This window comes from Trachinotus anak, unplaced genomic scaffold (assembly GCF_046630095.1).
Source record: "Trachinotus anak isolate AG129_WGS33_773 ecotype Australia unplaced genomic scaffold, CSIRO_AGI_Tana_v1 ptg000020l, whole genome shotgun sequence".
Taxonomy (NCBI): Eukaryota; Metazoa; Chordata; class Actinopteri; order Carangiformes; family Carangidae; genus Trachinotus; species Trachinotus anak.
The window spans coordinates 2,978,883-2,993,265 of record NW_027273871.1 but is presented as its reverse complement, the minus strand read 5'-3'; the positions used below and the strand labels follow the sequence as shown (position 1 = coordinate 2,993,265).

Sequence of the window (14,383 nt, the reverse complement as noted above, 5' to 3'; positions counted from 1 at the left end):
GTTATTTGCTGGCCTAACTTAGAGACCTTTAGTCTTAGTTTAAATAGAAAATATGTGTCTCTAACTAAACATACAGTTCAACAATTATCGATCAATAATGTTTCCAATAATAAATGGAACTTTTTAAGGAAGTCCCTCCTTTCCCTATGATTAATGACAAATTACATCTTTCCTTCCTAATTTGTCCTACATTTGCTAACACTGTGCGTTGAAAATTCCTGCTTCTGGTGACCTTCAGTGGTGGTATCACAAAAGACATAAGGCTTAATTTTAAAGATGCTATAATCAAAGATAAATGTGTCTTTTGAGATTCACTTCAGGTAAAACACTGCCATGTTTTTTTCCAAGTGGCTACTCTAAACTTTTTACATCAGCTGGAAAACAGAATTCATGATTTACTGATGGAAACTTCATTCGCCAGTTGATTTTCACAGATGTTTTGGATGCATATCAAAGAGAAAGCATCCATAATCTGCGTGATTTAAGATAGCAGGGTGTATGACAGAGCTGGCGGCCACAGGAGGAGGAGGAGCAGGAGGAGGAGGAGGAGGAGGAGAAGTGGCAGAGATAAAGGATTCAGTCTGTGTTTCTGGCACAAGAGGAGAGCAGTGCTGCAGAGGTCTTCGCAGCAAAGGCCAGCATGGCTGACAGGCTGGTCAATAATCACAACCACACTGCTTCACTCACTGCCTAATGAGACTAATTAAACATGCCATTAAAAGCACACACACACACACACACACACACACACACACACACACACACACACACACACACACACACACACACACTACAGGGCCCACTAAATCCATACGAACATACACACACATACATACTGTGTAAAATCTGCCTGTTTGGTTTTGTGTGCATGTGTTTGTTTTGTGCGTTCTGAAAGATAAACAATCTGTTGCACATTGTGTTTGAATACGAGCAGTGATAAGCAGCAACATGATGGCCCATATTGTACAATCAGTTGAGCACAAAACATTTTAGGAAGCAAACACACATTAGTTCCTCTCAGTAAATGACTCAGTTCTGGGTCTCATTCATCAGCAGCCACTTGAGGCACTAATCTCATTTTTATTTGACTTTGAGTTTAATGTGGTTGTGCGACATTGAAAAAGGGTAGAACATTTAAAGCACCTATGGAAAAAACAAACATTTGCAAATGTCCACTTTTTTGTTTTTAGATGAAGTGCACTCGACTGGCTGCTGCAGTGGGACACCACGGCCTTGTCGAGGGTTTTAAATCACCATGGTGTTTCAGTGAAAGCCTCTTTTGTTCTGGCTGAGCCTCAACCTCAGATACTAACTGTACACTTGTACCTGCTGCAACAAAATTGAAAATCAAAGAACAAACCATTTTGAAATGAAGTCCTATGAATGAAAAACAACTCAACTGCTTCTTTTTTTTTTTTTGTTTGTTTCCAAAGAATAAGTGCTATGTTTTGTGTCTCTTTTTTTGAATGTAATTTTTACCAGCGAATTTTACCTCTCTCACTTATTTTTTTTTTTTAGGTTTACTCAACGGTTCCCTGTAAACGTTTTTTGTATTGTTTCAACTTGATGAAAGCCTTAACTACACACGGCGTCCTGTCCTCCTCCATTTGTCGGCAGTTGTCATTCACAAAAATGTCACCCAAGAGTAAAAAGAAGAACTTGGAGGTTAAAGGACTCCAAGGACTGAGAGCAGTTGACGTAAACATATTTAGCAGTTTTACTGGAGGTTTAAGGTCACATATAAAAATACTATCTGAACCCTTCCACAGTGTCGTCAGAGAGCCTTAAAGTGACAGAAACAAAGGAGGGACAGTTTGACATTAAATTAGATGCAAAAAACATCTTCCTAAAGCAAAGCAGTGCTTGACTGGGGCGCATTCAATGTGACAGTCATAAAGACGGACAAGAGAATACACTCCATTATAGATGATGTTACACTATCGAGTGTTTACACCTGAAGTTCACCTGCGAAAGACTTTTATCTACTTAATGTTTATGAATCTTGCTTCTTGCATAAGGCCCCACGTGTTCCCAACGTGCTGCAGTTGCATCATCAGGAGGAGTTTTCAGTATCAAAGTGGTCCCTGTCCATAAAATCCAAACATGTCCTCCCCCAGATTTCGTTGGACAATGCCAATCAAAAACATAATCACAGCAGGACCTTGTCTGTACCTCTTAGCCTCCGGTAAATTGATGGTGTGCCAGGTTTAAAGTGCAATGGAGGAGTTAAAGCCAAAGCACATTCGTCAAAGCTTTCAGCCTTGTCCTGCCAAAATGATGACAGTCAAACTTTGTCCTTGGCTATGGGAACTCAACTTCCAGGCAGCTATAGCCAGAGACATCATAGAGATCAGTTATTTGTGAGCAGCCTGAAACACCTACAAACAAAATAAAACCCAACAGATAAAAGAAGATCATGCCATTGGTGTAGATTGATTATTAATGTGAATGTAAATGGCCTTAGTAAACGAATTTGCCACCAAATGTAGGGCTCTGAAACAGTCAGTTACCTTTAGCCCCATTTAGAAACATCATCATCTAACTGACCACAATGTTGAAAATAAAAGCCAGCAGCGTCTGCTAGACGTGCAACAATTACAGAGAGCTAACAAGCTGCAGAAGCTCCTGGCAAGCACTAAGCCACAGGCCACAGCAGGAGGCAGTGATGAGCCCAGTCCAGCTTGGCACAGCAGAATGAGTCTTTCTTACATTGAAGGAAAACTTACACTTTTTTAGAAGTAAACGTGTAGCCTACTGAAACATGACTTAAAACAAAATGTGCATCTGTTGTCACAGGTTCTGCTTTTGTTTCCACTTCTCTCAGCCCACTTTAGAGATGAGATCCTGAAACTAAATATCTGCTAAATGCAAGTTCCAGTAAGTTTCAGGTGTTGCTGGTATTGCTGCTGTGATTGGTCCTTACATCGGGTTGTGTGCTGTGCTAGGCTCGTGCTAAGGTTGGATTATTTTCAAATGTTTCTTTCTGTCTCTGCCAATCCTCCACCTCCTCCTCTTCCAGATGGTGCCTGTAGCTCTGCTCAGGATTAAAACTGTTTGGACTGTTGTCAAGTTCAGATGGGAAAGACATTTTATGTATAACATCTGGTCCATATTGGAAAAAAGCTCAGCTGATAAATGGAAAGGCTGATATATGTTCTGTGTTGATGGGCCACCAGTTCATATCTTGTGTTAGTCTATTACTATTGTCACGTTAGTTATTTTTTATTTGTGAGAAAGCCTTTCCAAAGCAGGCATGGAAGAAATAACCAAAATAACCAAAATAAAATAGCCTATGAAATCCAGTACCAGCTGGGTTCAGTTAGGTCGGGTCTGAAAGTCATGTGTACTGGCCTGGTTCTGGTCTCGGTTGTAGGCCCTGTGCAGATCTCTAGAATAATTAAAAAAAAACAAAACAAATGTCTGGCATCTGGTAGAACTGGGAAAGCATCAAACAGCTAAACAGTTGAGGGAAAACAGGATTCAAGGGAAAAAAAATCTGGCAATGCAGACAGTGAGGCACCCCCTAGAAAAAAAACTGAGGTGGTTTGAGGCTCTTTAGGGCAACCACACAGATTGTCCTGGTCCTGCTGGCTTGTCTGTCTGCACTTAAACTTATATCTAATGTTCACATAAACATGAAAGAAAATCAATAACAATATCATTTCCACTTTTTCTTTTTCGCCTCAAAAGCTTCTTTAAAGTTCAAGTTAAGAGAAGCCGCATGGTGAGCTTTGACAACGTTACGCAGCAGATCTGCCTTTAAAACTACAGTCAGGTGACAAAAGTGATAGATTTCACTGCTGTGCACACAGAGCTAACACAGGTCTGAGATATAATTAGCCTAGCTTTATTAAACACTGAAACCAGGAGGCAAGTAGCCTATGTTTGATGACTGACGAGGAAATTTCCCAGCATGCTGAAGTGCTCCTTACAAGCTCCTAAGACACAGAGGCAGCCTGGCTGTAATATAACACTGTGACACTTCATTAAGTTCATGCTAAACAAACATTACTCTCACGAACACAGCGAGCAAACATTAAAAGCGCGAGTGAAAGGCAGCCGTCACAATGTAACTATAATATCATGCTGCATAAAAGCATGATGGATATGAACTGGGATGATTATGGGCGCATTAGTCTTTTTAAGCAGTTTTAAGGCTCACAGGAAGCCCTCTGGGTGTGCAATGTACTGCAGGGTAGAGCAGGTACTCGGAGAAAGTGACAGATTTAGAGCAAACAGTAATTCAGTCAGACATAATGTATACTGGTAACGCCTCACTTTTTTTTTTTTTAGCTCGAGGGTCCATGGAGCTTTGCAAAAATTACAACTTCAGATTCAGGATGGAATTCAAGCTGTGATCGGCCACACAAACACACGGGGGCATGACAATGCATGAATCCAGCAAACACACAAACAGGTGTAGTGGGAGCTTGTTTCTGCTTGTAAACAGACTCTGTGCTGTTAGGAGTTGGGGACCCATTTGAGCCTCAATGGGTGTCCGTCCACAAAGCACCGTCCTTAAAAAAAAAAAAGGGGGGAAAAAAAGAAAAAGACCTCGATTTGCATTTCATTTTCCTCTCGAGGGGGCTCCATTATGGCTCTGAGCAGCTCCGTTTCTTGTTCACATTTCTGAACGGGGCGTCCATTAACATAGTTGCCGTGTCTCTCCTGTCGCCCAGTGTCTTTAGGGCTTCATTTTGGCTCGGGCTGTTGTGTCCATCACTCTGCCATTAAGGGCTTTCATATCCTGCTTGCGTCCAACTGGGGGGCTCAGTTTCTTAAAATGGGGTTCCTCATCAGGGGCTGAAAAGAGGGAGGATTGTGCTGAGCTGTGACTCTCCATTCCCACCTCCTTCCCTCCTCCTCCACTCAGCTTGCTACATGTACGCTCAACATCTGGCTGCTTTTACTCACGTCAGCCATGTCAGAGTCACTGTTACAGCCAGAGATTCACATGCCATGCAAAGGCCATTCATTTCTATCATGTGTAAAAAAAATGCTCTGATTGGCTTTGTAGCTGTTATGAACTCTTTCATCAAGCCTCAGTGACGGCAGCTGGTGGTGGAGCTGTCTGGCTGCTTTTTGAGATGTTTATTGGTGCAATAAAAGAAAATCTAAGTGACGGTATTTAGACCTGGAGTTGCATGATGTTTTATTGATGTTTCTATTGGAGTCATAAAAATAATTCCCATTTCCTTCAGGGTTCCTTCACTGAAAATGTACTTTTGTAACAAAGCTTGTGATCCCTGCATTTTAGTCAGTCATAGCACACGACATTAGGGCCTTCAAGGGGAGTAAAAGTGTTAAATTCTGGGCATTTCACTGAAATATGCATTTTCATCATTCCACCTTCATTAATAAAAAAAGTACGCCTGCATCAATGTTAAAATACAGCATCGAACAAAAGAAGTTACCCAAGAACACAAGGTTCAAATAATTGCTAATAATGTTGAAATACTTGTAAAGAGCCTCAGAAAAAGCTGAAGCACTTAACAAGGAAAAGGTGGTGCAGCTGACCCCCCCACACTTTCCTGTCGGGGCTGGCCGGGGTCGGAGATTTGAATGCAGGGTTTGATGTTAGCGGCAGGATGTGAGATGTGTAGCCACTGAAGCTCAGGCTCCTGACTCTGCATATCCCTCAGCTATTATGTTCAGTGTCGTCTGCAGCAGCCCCACATAATAACGTCTCCTGGCATTACAAATTGTAAAGAATATGAGTGCATGCCTCAGAGTGTGTGTGTGTGTGTGTGTGTGTGTGTGTGTGTTGGCAAGCGCATGCCGGTCTCTTACCATGATGGTCGTAACTACAACTGTGCGGTTCTCCATGCCAGAAGTGTCATTTGGAAGCAGTGGAGAGTCCTGGATCAGCACCAGTTTGTCTGCGTCGTTCCAGTAACCAATCTGCAGGGAAAAGAAAATATGTGTATCTATACCACAGTGGGCTTGTGTTCATGTGTGTGAGCTAATATACTGTGTAAGCACAACAGAGAGTCAGTAAGGACGAAAGACTCTGAGTATCTCTGGGTTTTGACACATATCATGAAAGAGAAGTGGTTTAATCATGTGACCAAAGGGGATAATATCTGTCATGTAATAACTCTGCTCATCACTTTGGTCACCTGTTGACAGGTGAGCGAGCTCCATACACTGATGAAAGCACCAGAAAACATGAGACTCCCAAGGTCAAGAATGAACTTGAATGAAAGAAGCCATAATGTTTTGAGAAAAAAGTCCTAATTTTGAGAAGAATAAAGTTGCAAGTCATTATATAAGGAGAACAAATAATATGTAATGAGAAAATATGTCATTAATACTGTGGCAAAAGAAAATAATCAGATACCCCAGAGTAGAAAACTAGTTAGTTTGGTAGATCTGAAAAGGTTTAGGATTAGGCTTGATCAATTCTTATATATATATTTCTCCTAATATTTTGACTTTTTCCCCCTCTAAATTGCAGCTTTATTGTCATAACATTACACAACATTATTCTAAAAACATCAGACCTTTACTCTCAAAATCTCAAAACGTTTTTAAACAGAATCTAATCTAATCTAAAAAATAAATCCAACTCAAGGTCAATAGATTTCAATAGCTTGTTTTCTGAAGTTTAAACCACGTCTTATGGTCTTTGCCAGCAGATGGAATGCGCTCTGTTGTCATGACGATGGCTTCGTAAAAGGTGCACAAGCGCTATCCAAGGATGAAGCCTGTGAAATGCAGTTGAAAGCTCTGGCTAAAGCTAAAGCTAGCAGGTAGATCGCAGATCATTTTATCAACTATTTACAAGAATGTTAACACAAATTGACTGTTTTTATCAATTTAGTCAATAAAATTGTATCAGTTCTATAAATACCAGCATCATCACATCGTGGTGTGTTCAAAGACAGTAAGAGATATGTTTTATCGCCAGGTCTCATGCAAGATCGATGCTGTGCTGCTTCTTTTTGTCTAAAGCTGTTTCACGCTGAGCTGACATCACTGATGTCTTCCACGAGTCCTTCAGGGTCACGCTGACTGACTGGAACTGACAGACGTGATCTGTTGTGGTCACAACATGAAAATCTTCTAACAAAAGGACGTTGAGAAGAGGAGGTGCCCACCACCGGCCGCCTGATACATGACTTAAAAAGCTGATACATATCTGCAAAACTAATACTGTGTCAAACTGATGTATTGATCTGATTACAGACATGAGCTTTGACAGCAACCATAAGCAGCTATAAGTCAGCAAGAGTGGAGACGCTGAGCAAGCCAGCTGGCTGGCTGCTGGTTGGCAGCTGCTGGTGGCGAGCCAGAAGGGAACAGGGGGAGTTCTGATTGGCTGATATCTTCCGTGTGCTGTGGCATTGGGATGATTGAGGAACATGTAAAATGTCGGAGAGAGGCTGTGACCCAAACACACACGCACACATGCACACACACATGCACACACACGCACCGTGTCCTGAGAGGACCTGCACTGCAAGCAGGAGGACGGGCCAAAGCAGCTTTTGATTGATGGGAACTCTTCTCTGCTTCTTCACCCCCACCTCCTCCTCCTCCTCTACCTTGATTGTTCTCCATTTCATTTCACCCTCTTGCGATCACTCTCACAAGTCTCTCTCTCTCTCTCTCTCTCTCTCTCTCGCCCTTTCTTCCCCCCCATTTTCCCTGAATTTCATCTTCAGACATCCATCCTGTCATATCAGCAGCAGAGATGGAAGCCTCCTTATGATAATAGAAAATGCCACACTAGAAACTCTACAGTCACAGCCCCAAGACACTTCACATGACAGCAGTCTGCACATGTCTCAAACTATACACAGAATGTATTGTGGGAGCTAAAACACACAGTGTTCCTGACAAATATTCATGCATGACAAAACAAATGAAAGCAGTGTGGTGTGATGTTTTACCCGTCTGGGTCCATTATTCTTCAGTTCAAACACGTCCATAGTGTAGTTGACCCTGCGGCCATAGTGGTCAAACTGGACATTACCTGTTAATCCCTGCAGCCGGACCTGCACACAGAGGAGAACGCGGAGATGAAATGAAACTGTTGACGAAAACAGGCAAATAGTCTGCATGTGTTATACAGAGTGCACGAAGGTCAACAGCTCATCACAGGAAAGAAAAAAGCAGATCAATACGACGATAAAGAATGTCACCATCACCGTGACAATTTATGTGATCAATATCATCTATGAAGTTAAGGAAATGAGCAAATAAGCAGATGACACTTAACAGTTTCCTCCCTCCTGATCAAAACCACAAGCAGTAGATGGAGATCACTGTGGTGTAACACTGAGGAGCGAGAAGCTCATTTAACACTTGAAACAACCGTTTTGAGGGAATTACAAAAAAGTTGAACATTTTGGGAAATACTCTCTTCTCCACAGAGTGCAGCTTCATTAAAACTACTGAGTTAAGAGGTTGTGCCGTACTTAGAAGCTACGTCAACAGTTTCTGCATCTCCACCATGGCTGACACACACCTCTTCATTAATCTAACTACACGTCGGGGCTACAGAGGCTGCAGAGGTGCCATAACGGGGCCTGTGCCTGCTTGTGTTTTCTGATGCCCGTGGAGATCGTGTAAGATCAGAGTGAATACAACATGAAGCAAGTTGAAAAAAAAAAAAGACTGTTGGGTGTGTGTTATTGAAAAGAAGAAGATAACAAATCAAACCTTTTGCTTCACTGCGACCCCTGCCCTCTATTACTGAATGAGAGGAAGTAAATGCAGCAGCTGCACAGAACAACCCTGTATTCAGTAATGAAACAACTGTCACTCCATCGGGGAGGATACAGAGGATGAGGGGATTTAAATTAAAGCACGATACGGCCTGATTGTGTTTGATACAAATATCTGAAGCTGTGGCGTCGCTCTCAATCTAATGCTGAACTATAACTGGGTTGGGATTCTTATTAACCCCTTGTGTCAACTATAAATCTAGCTTGAGAGGAGATAATTGGCAGTCTCATGTCTGCATTAAGAAGACATATTTTAGCACAAATACTGGGAGTGGGAGAAACAGCTCGTCCAGCTCAGGCCAACGTTCAAAAAATAAAACGACCAGGTTATATTTCATTTACTGTTGTCTGTTCTCAAACAGAAACCTAAAATGGATAATTTGTGGTTTTATGTTGGAACTATGTGCTGCAACTATTTCAAGAAAATGCACACCATGTTTTTCTTCTGGAGTTCTCTCTTTTGCAAGAGAAGAAAAAGAAAGGAAGCTGTGAAATCTCCAGTGTTTGTCTCTAAAAGGAGAGGTTGAGATTACATCAGCGTTGGATGTCTTATCCTTCAGCAGTCTGAAGCCAGTTCCCAAACACCCTGCATCTCTTTGTAAACCTCCCCCCCCTCCCCTCCCCTCTGCTCTTCCTCCTCCTCCTCCTCCTCTCACTGACCTGTTTCAGAGTGCGTTCCATGTCGATGCCCTGGTTCCATGGGGCGGCGGGGTTGGCGAGACAGTCGCCGGCGTTCCCCCGTCTGGAAATGTCCACCTTCTGCCTGCGCAGGTTCCTGAAGGCCTCGGCCATCACCATCACCCCGTCATATGTCAACGCTGAGGTGTACTGGGGGACGAAGAGTGGGTGTATCAGGGATGCAGATGTTACTATCTGTGAGCACAGCTGGGTTATTTACATGGTTCCTCAGCTAAAAAAAACAACTTAGCATCACATAAAAACACCACAGGAGGAGTTATGGTTCAACTCAGGCCTATTACATTTATAAAAAGGAAATCAAAGCCCAGTAGGGATGGAGCATGTGATTTGTAAATTACAGTCTTTGCAACCTGGAGCCCGCCCTGCTGTTCTGTCTGTTTTGGATATATACAGCACTGGGGGAACATGAAGAAAAAAAAAAAGGTATGAGGCCAATTAAATGCTGATTTAGCTGGACAGGAGGAATGTTCTGTAATATTTGCTGGTCAGATCTCTTTAAAAACAATCTGCGCAAGGCTGCCTCTGAGAGCACGCTGAGTTTCTGCAGGGCCAAGCTGTAACGCTGTAATGGTCTAGCTGTTGCAGAGACGCAGCAGTTTCACTCTGCTCATTATTTTCTGGGAATGGAAAGGAGGATCGGGCGAGAGGAGAAGCGCATATTCCCCACAGTGTAAGCCTCCCAATTTCCCCTAATCTGTCTTTGACCTGAAGACTCCGTGTTGCCTCTGATTATTTGCATCTACAAAAATCCTTCTCTCCCTCATGAGCCATATATTTCCCTAAAACTCACCTCTGGCACTGCGGAAAACTAATTGAGTGAATGACGAAGAGGCAGCAAGATGGAGAGCGGGCGGGGAAAAAGAAAGGAAAAAGGCGAGTGTTTTGTCCAGCCGGGTAGCAGTCTGGCATTAATTATCCCAGCTAGCAGGAGTTCATTAACTTTGCCTCCGGCCGGGGGTGAATCCTATTCATTAGCCCACTACTCTCTGTGACATTATGGCTCTCTACGGAGACTGCTGCACTCTATCCCCCGGTTACTCTTTGACAAGCTGCCTGAAGTAACACACACGTACACACAAACAATGGAGGTGCGTGATAAACTAACTAACAATCAGGACCATCTTCACTGCGATCAGCTCAAAGCTGCCGGGGACACAAACATGGGCCGGTGGTGGAGTCATTCTTTCCACGAGCCTCAGAGCAGAGTGATGCTCATATGACATGAGTCAGACATGAAACCCGTTTGTTTCTTGAATCAGCATGTAGCAGAAATATCCCAATTTTAAGACTTGTTATTTGTTCTGCAAGTCGACTTACAACAACCTGCACTGCTGCTTCAGTCTCATTCACACTCATTGCCATTTTTCTGTCGCTACTTTCCATAAATTCAGCTAAATATCTAGTTAGCTAACAAAGCAGCAAGGTGACATTACCTCTCTTAATCCTGCTTACTCAGCTCTGATTGGTTGATTGTTTCCCCAAACCAGGAAAAACAACATGTTGATGAGCACAACACCAGACCAAAGATGTGGGCAATGATCAGAGATCAGGAGCCAAACTCCACATGCTGATTTTAGAGGTTAAAACTGAGGTTGAGCAGACTGTTGGCTGATAGATGTAACCACTGATCCCGGTACATCTGCTAATGACTTAAAGGTACTTTGACCTGCATGGGCTAAAACGTGTCTGCCCCCCAACTGATGAAATCAGTCCTGGTAGCTTACCACAATGCCACGCCCCCTAGCTTCCTCCCACTCTGTGCCTCCACAATGTGGTTGATATTCAAGTGTAGTAGCCTGCAAGGCAGAGTTTCATCAGTCTTGAAGCTGCTTTCAACCAGGGCGTGGCTACAACTGCTGCTTCTGCTTTTGCAGTGTTAGCATGAAGGCAGCCCTGGCACCGAGGCTGCAGTAATTTCACTTTTCTGACTGCAGTACAGTTCTGGTTTAGATTAGACTCAAAGACAAATGTTTGAGGTGAATTTTTGTAGGACTGAAAGTTTTCATAAAGTTTAAAGGGGGCTCTTGCTCTCTGAACTGATCAATGTTGTTAAGTCAGTGTTTATCTGAGCCAACTGTCATGATGGAGCAAAAAAACACAGGATTTTACTTTTAATGAATCTTCTAATCATGATCATGATCTGTATTTGGTATCAAATGCAGATGTTTGAAAACGGTTAAAGGTTACCTTCCTTGGGCTCTTCTTGCTATCTCAAGCCTCTCATTAAAAAGGTACAAGATGACACTTTCCATAGCAAAGGAAAAATAAGTGCAACGTGGTTTTGAAAGACTCTTGAGGCGCCACTACAAAGTGCAAGATCAGGGACATGTGACTGTGGGGGGAAGCTGAGCTAGCACTTGTACTAGTGAGCTTTTCCCCAGGATTTATTGCCTTCATATATCATAAGAAAAATTAGCCTAGTTGGCGAGGTTACTGCTATGTGACTCTCACTTTGTACGTCAAATTGTCCTTTGAAAGTGCCCCTAACAATTTGGGAATATTTTTTGAAAAGTCTATCAGCTCCACCTTCCCAGTTTGCATATTGACAGCCAATCATGATACAGGCATAAAGAAGATAATAAGAGCACTTATTAATATCAAGTGTAAATGCAAAGACCAGATCAGATGTTATTATCCACATAACGTATCCAGATACAGATTACATGATAATAGCAGATGTCAAGTCTAATATCTCCAGGACTCTGAGGAATCTCTTATGAGGTCACTTCCTGCTGATTCTTGGACCGTGTAAACACGCTGCATCACATTTGTCTTTGCAAAGTGAGTAAACATGCCAGAAGAAGACCTAACTCAGTGGCCATGTTAATACATCAGGCTGTGGACAAACTTAGTGGGGAGCAGAGTAATTTAGTGTGAGTGGATTTCCAGGTGAGAGAGCAATTTATCAAACGTGCACACTCACACACACACACACACACACACACACACACACACACACACACACAATATCATGTGATATCGCAGTGGTGTAAACTTTTGATTTGAACCACCCTGAACCATCAGACACACATACCCCACACACACACACACACACACACACACACACACACACACTCTCTGTCTCCTTGACACACCGTTTCCACTCCACCGCATCTGGATTTTAAAATAGAAATCTTTGTTGGACACAGATTTGCTGGAGGGGAGGTGGTTTGCTGACCGCCATGGCGTGATGCCTTCTTGCCCCAGTGCCATTTGCAATCTGCGTGGCTGAAAAGAATGTAAAGTGGGTCAGTCTGTCACATCGCTGTGTACGACAGTGGTGGACAAAGTGGAGCAGATTGCTGCTCCTTATACGTATATGCTCATGAACACCTTCTTTCATAGCTGCCATTTATTAGTTGTTGCGTCAAGTATATTTCTCTGTTTTTCTGTCTCAGTGTTGTTTTGCACACCTTGCAAACACGCTGCAATATATTCATACACTCTTTACTTTATCTGCTCTGTACCTACTTATATTTTCTCAGTCACCCCAAAGGTATGATTAAAGGAGCACGGTTTTGCATGTTTTAGCCTTCTACTTATAAATAGCATGAAATTTACTGCTTGCACTCACAAATACTCAAACATATGGCAAATTTATTTGTAAAACACATTTTATAAGTGCTTTACAGAGTGCAAGCAAAAGCAAGCAAGTGGAAATTAAAACAATCAAAGCCCACAGATGAAAAAATTATAGATAATAACAATAATAAGCAGCATAGCGGCCAAAGGCCATAGGAACAACCAGTAATCCTGCACCAGCCGACCTGAGCGGTCTTCATACTGGTTGAGCAAATCAGATGAGTAATTTGGACCTAAGCCGTGCAGTGATTTATGGACCAGTTGTAGGATTTTAAAGTTAATTCTTTTAGAGGCTGTTGACCAATGAAGTGATCTGAGAACTTGACTTATGTGCTGAGATTTTTTATGGTTCTTGTTACAACCCTGGCAGCAGCATTTCGGTTTGGCTGAAGCTGTCTGACTGCCGTCTCAGACAGACCTGTAAACAGCCCATTGAGGTAGTCCAACCTGAGAGATATAAATCCATGTATGAGTTTCTCTAGATGCAGTTTTGACATCAAGTCTTTGAGCCTTGCAATAGGAGGCTGATTTTGTTATTGACTCAATGTGATGGCTGAAATTCAGATCTGAATCGAGGATAAGGTTTCTAGCTTGATTCTTACTTTTCATTGAGCACTGACTTCTCTTCCTTTGCACCAAAAAAATTTCAGTTTTGTCCTTGGAGAAAACTGGAGGAAATGTTGGAGCATCCAGCTACTAATTTACTTTACCAGGGGATCTAATGAGCCATAGTTGTTTGGTGACACAGCCACAGGTAGCTGTTGGATTCAGTTCATTTCACCACAGTCTGAAAATCAAACTGCAAACATTTGAAACTTGCTTGAAATCTCACACCTCAGACTTCACAGTAGGTTTCTGAACACCAACTTTTTTTGATATGAGAAGGGACTAATCCTTTGTAAAATCTTTTTTTTTTTTTTGGCTTATATATATATATATATATATATATATATATATATATATATATATATATATATATATATATATATATATGATTTTATTTTGTGACAGCTTGCCAGCTCCTCTGAATCCACCACCTATGAGTTTTCAGAAGGATCCTTGCACACAGCTCAAGTACCAGATCACAGTAGGACATACCTTGGGTGGGGCGTCCGAGCCAGGATACTCCCTCTGATCCAGCTTGTTCCAGCGCTGCATCAGTTTGATGACCATAGGGTTGCTGAAGTCGACCAGCTGGAAGCCCGTCACGTTGGCTCCACCATGCATGAAGCGCTCCAGGTTGATGTCCTTAAAACCCTTCAGGGACAACAAGAGGAGAGGGTGGTCATGGTCTGAGTCCAGAGATGGATAGAAGTTATAGAATGTATAACGAAGTCATCTTTTAATGAGTGCAAGCTCCTGATTGTGTA

General features: G+C 42.4%; 1 protein-coding gene across 5 annotated transcripts in view; it reads right to left on the bottom strand.

Annotated features, from left to right (window-relative positions):
* Positions 1–14,383, bottom strand: part of gria4b (glutamate receptor, ionotropic, AMPA 4b) — a 112,853-nt gene that overhangs the window by 32,241 nt on the left and 66,229 nt on the right. For 4 of the 5 annotated variants that reach the window (XR_011694587.1, XR_011694588.1, XM_071506017.1 and 1 more), the window contains exons 6-9: positions 14,112–14,270; positions 9,393–9,560; positions 7,896–8,000; positions 5,791–5,901 (exon numbers count right to left, since the gene is read on the bottom strand). Coding sequence is in view for 3 of the 5 variants with exons in the window: in XM_071506017.1 (XP_071362118.1) it covers positions 5,791–5,901; positions 7,896–8,000; positions 9,393–9,560; positions 14,112–14,270 (543 nt within the window). In the remaining 2 variants the exon portion in view is untranslated. Of the gene's footprint in view, positions 1–2,752; positions 4,804–5,790; positions 5,902–7,895; positions 8,001–9,392; positions 9,561–14,111; positions 14,271–14,383 lie in introns of those variants that run through there. The other variant, XM_071506020.1, reaches the window with a different exon arrangement.